This window comes from Echeneis naucrates, chromosome 10 (genome assembly GCF_900963305.1).
Source record: "Echeneis naucrates chromosome 10, fEcheNa1.1, whole genome shotgun sequence".
Lineage (NCBI taxonomy): Eukaryota > Metazoa > Chordata > Actinopteri > Carangiformes > Echeneidae > Echeneis > Echeneis naucrates.
Window position 1 is genome coordinate 13,333,999 of NC_042520.1, and position 8,545 is coordinate 13,342,543.

The window sequence follows — 8,545 nt, forward strand, 5'->3', positions numbered from 1 at the left end:
TCCTTCTGCCGCATATTCTCTGTGGAGGAATGGCTGATTCATTCACGACTCATAACTGCAGTTCTTCAGTGACGAGGTAGGCTAAAGTGAACTGCCATCATAGAATGATCATTTTTTAATGACAGGCGGAGCGCTCTCTTACCGGAAAATATTTCATCAGTCATTTCACCTTCAGTAGGCTTTGGCCCAAAACAGTGTTCAATAGTTCAACAAAAGGAAACTTGTGTATTTTATGCCAAATGAAGCAAACCATGTTGCTCTTCAGAGTTTGAAAACTGTGTTTTTTCAGTCATTATTCAAATGACAGCTACAGCACCACACTGGTTCCAATGAACAAATGACTTGGAAAAAAAAAAATCACTCCTTTTACTGAATGAGATTGAAAGACCTGAGTCAGTTAAAGATCTGAACTGTTCTTCCAGGCTCGGTTCGACTTTAAATTTGACAACAACTATTTGTTTTTAAATGTTTAAATCGCCTCGCTCCACCTTCCTTTACTGCGCCCTAACCCTAACTCTAACCCTACCCCACATAAGACCAGTCTCTTTTAAAAACACACTTGTGCTCCTTAGCTTTTAACTCACTGTAATTTACTGTTCACGTTGCCTGGCCTCCATAGCACCCTTACTGTGAGTTGTTGCCTATGTTTTTATTCCAACCCCATTGTGTTTGTCTTTGCATAGCGTCTGCTGTAGATTATTTTTCATGTTGAATGTACAGCACATAGGCCTTAACTGATCAGAAAGACAAACTGGAAACAATAACTTGGGGAATAATTTGGACATCTAATCATACTGTTACCTTCATAAATGCAGAATGACCAATACAGACCTGATACACGTAAAACTGGATGAATACACCTTCCTAAACACTTTTAGCTGTCTGGATATAAACACACAGTTTTACTTAATTTTAAATTTTAAGTTGAATTGTTCTTTTAATTTTTCTGATTCAGCCAAACTTAATGTATACATTGGTCCATCAGTGGTAGTGAGAGCAGCAGGACTCACTATAACTGGATTCACATGCATTGATCAGTTTCCTCTTCCTCTCCCTCAGATACAGGAACACTTTGCCTCTTAGACCTCATGACAGAAGTAATGATCTGAGCTGCCGACAGATGCTGAGGAGAGTGGAGACATGGAAGCTGTGCTAGGACTGTGTCTGATGTTGCTCAGAGTCTCTCATGGTGAGTGATTCATTCTTTTTAACACAGTGTATGAGATAAAGGACACAATGATGTTCAGTAATATTAGTATAATATTAGTATATTATATAATATACTAATACTATATAATATAATATACTATATAATATTAGTATAATATAGTAATATTTTTGTTTAATCTGTCAAATTCGTGACCAAAGATTCAATTGACATTGAAATTGAGATACAAATAAAAAGAAAAAGATATATAAATATATAATTGAAAACATTCTTCAAATTCATCATTATCTATTCTACTTCTCTGTCAGGATTGTGAGACATTGTTCGTGGTTTAGTTTTAGTTGAACACAAAATGAGGTTGTTGTATGCAGGTCCTGATGCTGTTTGTCGGCACTCATTGCCTTATTACTTACATAGTTATTAGTTCTCATTTCTATTCCAGAGAGTGCACAAGTAAACAAGACAGCCACACTATCTATCCCCAAATAAAAACAACAACAACAAAACCAAGGAAGTTAATGAATTCAAAACAGTGGCACCAACCTTGTGATAAAATGCTTAATAATAAAATAAACACCTCCCCCAAACTGTTTGTCAAACTGGCAAAGGGATCGAGAATGGAAAGTTTCTCATCTGAGACAGAATGTTCAACCCAAAATCACACGCAATACTTTTAATTGCTGATTTTAGTTTGGCTTCAACAGGATGAAGTTGCATATTTTATTTGAGTGTTTAGCTTCTTCTTTTATGTTCCTGAACAGATTTTACTGTTACTTTTAAACGTCTTAAAGAATCCAGCATGTTTTTTCAAATGCACTCGTGTCCACTGTTGTGACTTTGAACGCTGGCTCTCCTCTGGGCTGTGTCCTCTCACTCCTGCTCTTTATTGCAGACACAGATAGCTGCAGGTCTTCTCCAGATATCTGCGACTGAACCGATTCCTCAGATGGCAATGTCCTGTTGCCTTTTCAGCCAGACTGCCATTCTGGTCATGGCCATGCCATACCAGCGTTTGTCAACTTCCTCTACTTATGTAGACAAAAAAAAGGAACTAAAAAAAATGAACTAATAATGGATATCAGGTGTGGTCTGAAACTGAGAGACAGTATCATTACTGGTAAAGAGGTCCATATTACCAAACCTTCGCTCTCTTGAAGAAGCGGCTGGTCCAGAAAACAGAAGGAATAATTGTTGCCAATGTATTTACCGTATTTATTGTTTATTTGACTACACGGATGGGAGAGGCTGCAGATATGAAATGCCTTCTGCGACTAAGAAAATATTGAATCTGAATCTTTGCCTGCTGCTGACATGAGAAAACTATCTGAACCCACATTGTGTGTGGAGCTGCTTATGAATTTCTGCTGCGTTCTTATTGTGAGGATATGTTGTTTAAGAGGCTGACAAAAAAAGCATACTATTTTAGCTTTTTATATAAAAGGTCAATATTTGTTCATTCAGAAACATTTCAAAAGTGTTTGCCTTAGAAGACACAGAATGATTAAAAATCAATAAATAAAATGTGATCTCTTTGTAACTATCAGGTGTGGAGACTCAGTGTGACGGCAGACAGGATGGAGCTCAGTGTTATGGAGCTGTGGGAGGAACTGTGGCCCTCCAGCTGATGGACAGCGTTGTAGGACTATTTAGATACAGATGGACATTCAACAACACAAAAACAATACTCAATGGGAGAAAGAATACTCCGGTTAATCTGACAGACAACAGATACTCCTTCACTCCCAGCAATGGAACATTTAGGATGAATAACCTGAGAAGGAGTGATGGTGGTGAATATACTCTGGTAATATTTGATTCCAATGGTACGAACACAGAGAAGCGAACTCTACAGTTGGTCGTTCAAGGTAAACAACTTTATTTATTATTTTTCTGTCTGAAGAGTTTGGTAATATTGATAGAGGACAGACATCTCATATCGATGGATGAACTACATTTTCCTCATGGTCTCCACATATTTATATTCTATAGCTGCTCTATTCTGTACAGAAACTGAATCTCACATCATCTGTGTTTCCCTCAGCTCCTGTGTCCTCTGTCCGGCTGGTCTCTGAGTGTCTGTCTCAGGGAGAGATGAGGGTGTCCTGCCTCTCTGAAGGAGGGGACAGTCCTCAGTACAGCTGGACTCTGGATGGACACACACTGACAGATGCTGAGCTTCTCACTGGACATAATGAAACTAACAACATCACTCTGAAACAGCATGTTTCAGGACGTCTGGCCTGCTCAGTCAGGAATCATGTCAGTGATGTCCTGAAACAGCAGATGATATCTACATGTGGTGAGTGAGAGCAGGAGCTGAAAACTCTTTGACGATCATGACAGTGTTCATTTAGGTCACTCTGAACGTGAGTTATTGTTGATCTTTGTGTCTTTCCCATAAGGCTTCACCTTCATTAGTTGCATTTCTTTGTTATGATTTGGCGCTATACAAATAAATTTGATTTGATTTGATGGGAAACACATTTCACAGTGGGTGTTTGCAGCTAGTAACACACTGTGTATTGAGCCGACAACAGCCTCTTCAACTGTTACAGAAATGGGGCCACCCACTGAGGGTAAGGACAGAAACCTTGTATGCTCTTCTTACAGTACACATCAAACTGCGGATTTCTCCATGAATCATGGGCCACGACTCCAGCTCTAATCAGGTTTTCTTCAGTTGCTTTGATGCATTTGACTCATCAGAAACATCCTCACACTCTTACTGCAGCTCGTAGAAAAGTTCATCCTTTCCCCTCACAGCTCAGTGTTTCTCAGTATATTTGTACATCCATTGTGTCTACACATATGCACAGCTTAAGACGTTTTGTCACCGTGTTGATGCTTGTGTTTCTCATTTGACACTGACTATGTTTTTATCTGGTGAGGGGAAAACAGCTGGATGTTGCTGACACCGATGATTATGGTCACTCTGTACATCAGCCAGGGTAATCAGTATCTTTCCTGTTAGGTTTTATCTTCATTAATTGCACCTCTGATGTTCAGTTAACCAGTACACTGGACACTTGACTTGAATTCCTGCTTTAAAAACTTCTCTTTAAACCAGATACAGCATTTTTTATGGTTGTATCTTTGCCTGTTGCTGATGTATTCCTGTTTTCAGTTGTTACTGACTGTGTGATGTTAACTTAACACAGAATGTTTGAAAACAAAGTTATAGCAAAGTGTATGAACCCACGTTGTTTACTAGTTGCAGGCCTGAGTGCTGCTGAGCTGCTTATTAATTGTTGTGTTCCTACTGTGAGGACTTGTAGTTTAAAACAGGCTGGCACAGAAATATATTTTATGTTTTTATTTTTCATGTCAATATCTGTCCATCTATAAGCATTCCAAAAGTGTTTGACCTAGAAGACACAGAATGATTAAAAATAAATAAATAAAATGTGATCTCTTTGTAACTATCAGGTGTGGAGACTCAGTGTGACGGCAGACAGGATGGAGCTCAGTGTTATGGAGCTGTGGGAGGAACTGTGGCCCTCCAGCTGATGGACAGCACTGTAGGACTAGTTAGATACAGATGGACATTCAACAACACAAAAACAATACTCAATGGGAGAAAGAATACTCCGGTTATTCTGACAGACAACAGATACTCCTTCACTCCCAGCAATGGAAAATTTAGGATCAATAACCCGAGAAGGAGTGATGGTGGTGAATATACTCTGGAAATATTTGATTCCAATGGTACGAACACAGAGAGGCGAACTCTAAAGTTGGTCGTTCAAGGTAAACAACTTTATTTATTATTTTTCTGTCTGAAGAGTTTGGTAATATTGATAGAGGACAGACATCTCATATCGATGGATGAACTACATTTTCCTCATGGTCTCCACATATTTATATTCTATAGCTGCTCTATTCTGTACAGAAACTGAATCTCACATCATCTGTGTTTCTCTCAGCTCCTGTGTCCTCTGTCCGGCTGGTCTCTGAACGTCTGTCTCAGGGAGAGATGAGGGTGTCCTGCCTCTCTGAAGGAGGGGACAGTCCTCAGTACAGCTGGACTCTGGATGGACACACACTGACAGATGCTGAGCTTCTCACTGGACATAATGAAACTAACAACATCACTCTGAAACAGCATGTTTCAGGACGTCTGGCCTGCTCAGTCAGGAATCATATCAGCAGTGTCTTTGCAGATGAAAAGATATCTGCCTTTAAAGGTAAGACATAAAATGAAAACATAACTTTATCATCATGACGTTGATGATCATCAATATCTGCGATGGGGTTAACATGTCACAATGCACAGTGCTTCAGATTACAGAGATTGTGAGCTCCATCTTGTGTCATGAGGCTGACCCCGCAGTTTTCCCCACCATGAACCTTTCTGTCACTGTGCTGATAGCCTGTAATATCTGCCTGCACAGATCCCGCTCTGCTCATATGTGGCATGATGTTTGCCGTGGCAGTTATTTCAGTGATTGGGATTTTCATCTTTTTTCATTTGAAGAAGAAGAAATACAAGAAAGGTGAAGTAGCTACCAACCCGAGAGCGATGGAGCCTTCAGGGGACTCCTTCTCGGCTGTTGAACTGAGGAGTTCATCTGATCATTAAACTTTTTTCCTGTCAGATTTCTTCTGTCAACATATTTACAGTTTATCATTAGAGTTAAATTTATTCATATCAGCTTTCAGGTGTAAAAAATCGGTTTATTTTCAGTGATGGTGTAAATAAATCTTTTATTATCATATTACAAATATAATTGTTATATGTTGTGGGTTTTTTTTATAGCTCCACAGCAAAAATTTTTTGTTTGTTTTCTTACATTGTTAGATTTGATAAATATGCGTGTATATAAAGTACCAGTCACATTTTTAGAGACACTGATCACACTTTAAGAAAGTGTGTCCAAATACATTGAATGTAAATTACTGGTCTATTCATGAAGGTATTTAGGGTGTTTGATTTATAAATGAGGATCGATTAAATTAATCATTTTGTTTCTCATTGAACGTTTGTAAAAAAAAAAAAAGAAAGAAAGAAAAAAAAAAGAAAAAAATCTTCTCTTTGACTCCAATCTTTGTAGAAATCAGTGATGTAAACATACTTTTGAAAGCATTAAACATTAATGAGTTTAATTTATTTATTTTCTGGTGTTTCATTTCTTAAAAAAAATGAAAAGGTGAAGGTACATTGTTGTAATTCATTAGTTGCTTGTGAGAATTCAGAAGAAAGGGAGACAGAGAAGATGATAAAATTACTTTATACTGGCTTGGACGGACCTTTTCACACATGCTGAGAGCATCAGAGGGACACAGCAAATAATTAATAAAATTTGTGTCATGTTTTGAGTTCTGTCTGGTGTTTAGTGTTCAGTCTGTGTCACTTCCTGTTTTATTTTGAAGTCCTGGTTCTGTCATGTTCCCCGTTACTTTACTTCCTGGTTGTATCCCCTGTTGATTGCTTTCCCTGCCCTAATGTGGATCACCTGTGTCTTGTCTAGTCACTGTGTATTTAAGTCCTGTTTTCTTTTTAGTCCACATGAGATCGGTGTCACGTCTCACTTGTATTCTTGGTGGTGTTTGGCTTGCTTTCCCTCCCTCTGCGCCTGTCGTGCCTGTCTGTTGTTTCTTTCTGTACCCCAGCATGTTCACTCGTGTTATTTTGTAGTTTTTAGTTCTATTAAAAGTATTAAGTTCACCTATACCCAGTCTGGCTCCTACATTTGGGTCCTCACTCTCACACAACCACCCGAAACTCTACACCTACAGTGACACTTTGAGGCTGAGCTTTGGAATCTGCATCGTATTGAAGATAAAACTTTTCAAGCTGCTTCCTGTGATAGAAACATGATCCAGACACTTTCCATCCACAGTACAACCGTGATCTTAAAAACGCAGTTTGATGTCAGAACACATCTTTACTCATTGGATAAGGAAGTGTTTTGGTATTTTGAAAGATGTAACTATTTATCAGACTCTTTGGATGTGACAGCAGGTTGTTTTGTAGTTCTATTTCATCCCTTCTGACGGCCTCTGTTCGAGTATGTATTCCAACAATGTCACCTTTGACCTTTGGGTGACCCGGAGGAGACCATATCTTCCAGTGTCCCCTGAAGATCGTTTCCTTTTTTTTCTTCTCGTGCTCTTGGAAGCACTGAGCCACATTCGGTCTGCTTCACTACAGTTTCCTTATTCCATCGCTAGCAGTTCTGTGACCGTTGTCGGTCGGAGCAGCGACCACTCACTCTCCAGGAGCTGTGATGGCGATATCTTTCTATTCAATTAGTTGTGTTGGCCTCACTTCCCTGCCGTGACAACGTGACAGCATTCTTAGTTCTTTGCAGTTTACTTTGTTCTGTTTGTTAACTTCCGGTTGGTGACGATGGCGTTCGCACATTTTTTTCCCAGCATATAATTTAGTTGCTCGAGCTGACGTTCTCCGCTCGCTTACCTTGCTGGTGGGTTGCGTGAACGCGTCCCGGTGCCCAACGTGGATTCTCTGTTAGCGGTAGCTTATAGCTTCATCTGTACATGAGTGTGGTTTGTCAACCTCTGTTGGTACAGGCTGCGTGCGCACTGCCTCCCAACAGCATACAGTTAGCTTTCTGTTAATTGTAGTGTAGTTAAATTAATCTGTTAATTAATCTTGAGAACCCTGTTTGGGTAAGGGCCACAGTGCAGTGGCTTCTTTTCTTTTTGTATCAGCTTGTGCTGCTGATTAATTTTTGTGTTTGGGCTTAAGCTGGAATAGGAAGTGTTCACGCTCCCTCCCTCCAGCATACAGTTCCCACACTTGGACTGTTCATAGTTTTCACGCTCAGGTTGTCCAAGGAAGCAGCACCAACAAGCACCTTCTTCAGGCGCAGGCCGGCTCCCACTGCCTTTTCCTATTCCCCATTCAGAGGAGTACCTGAAGGAGGAAGGCCTGCAGGCCTATTGGAGGAACACTAAAGCCAACTCCCACCTCTCTGCAGATGGGTGGACCCTAGCAACAATGCACGATGCAGCTAGAGTTGGCCTGGATTGCATGTCAGCCGTTGAGCCCACCATCGCTTCACTCATAGTGTCCCCGGATGAAGTGCTGCGAAGGGATGCTAGGCGCCCTCGACCCCAGTGTTGGATCACAGACAATGTCCTCACAAGGGCCTGTGATGCTGGAGCACCTGCTGGTCATGTTGGCCCTCTCAGCTTCACTGCAGGAGGGCAATGTGACTGCTGATTCTGTCACTATGTGTGATGCCTCACTGGAGGCATTCGGCCTTAAGTCCAGAGAGATTGGACGAATGATGTCCATATTGGTTCAAGCTCGTTGCCAGGTTTGGCTTTCACAGCCAAACTTGACAGAGGCAGCGAGAAGAACCCTGCGCTGCTTCCCGGTGGAATCTGTGGATCCTTTGTCACATCTCAACC

General features: G+C 40.5%; 1 protein-coding gene across 1 annotated transcript; it reads left to right on the forward strand.

Annotated features, from left to right (window-relative positions):
• The first annotated feature begins 1,078 nt into the window (after positions 1–1,078).
• Positions 1,079–6,220, forward strand: LOC115050136 (hemicentin-2-like). Its single transcript, XM_029512887.1, has 6 exons — positions 1,079–1,189; positions 2,713–3,033; positions 3,210–3,467; positions 4,595–4,915; positions 5,092–5,352; positions 5,560–6,220. Exons 1-6 carry the CDS (start codon positions 1,141–1,143, stop codon positions 5,745–5,747), a joined length of 1,398 nt encoding a protein of 465 aa, XP_029368747.1. The 5' UTR covers positions 1,079–1,140; the 3' UTR covers positions 5,748–6,220.
• Positions 6,221–8,545: the final 2,325 nt, after the last annotated feature.

What these genes read in the sequence shown, in the direction of transcription:
- LOC115050136 (XM_029512887.1), top strand. Translation starts at nt 1,141, where the DNA reads ATGGAAGCTGTGCTAGGACTGTGTCTGATGTTGCTCAGAGTCTCTCAT. An exon ending in GTTGCTCAGAGTCTCTCATG is followed by an intron (nt 1,190 to 2,712) that starts GTGAGTGATTCA and finishes TGTAACTATCAG; the next exon opens with GTGTGGAGACTCAGTGTGAC. An exon ending in TCTACAGTTGGTCGTTCAAG is followed by an intron (nt 3,034 to 3,209) that starts GTAAACAACTTT and finishes TGTTTCCCTCAG; the next exon opens with CTCCTGTGTCCTCTGTCCGG.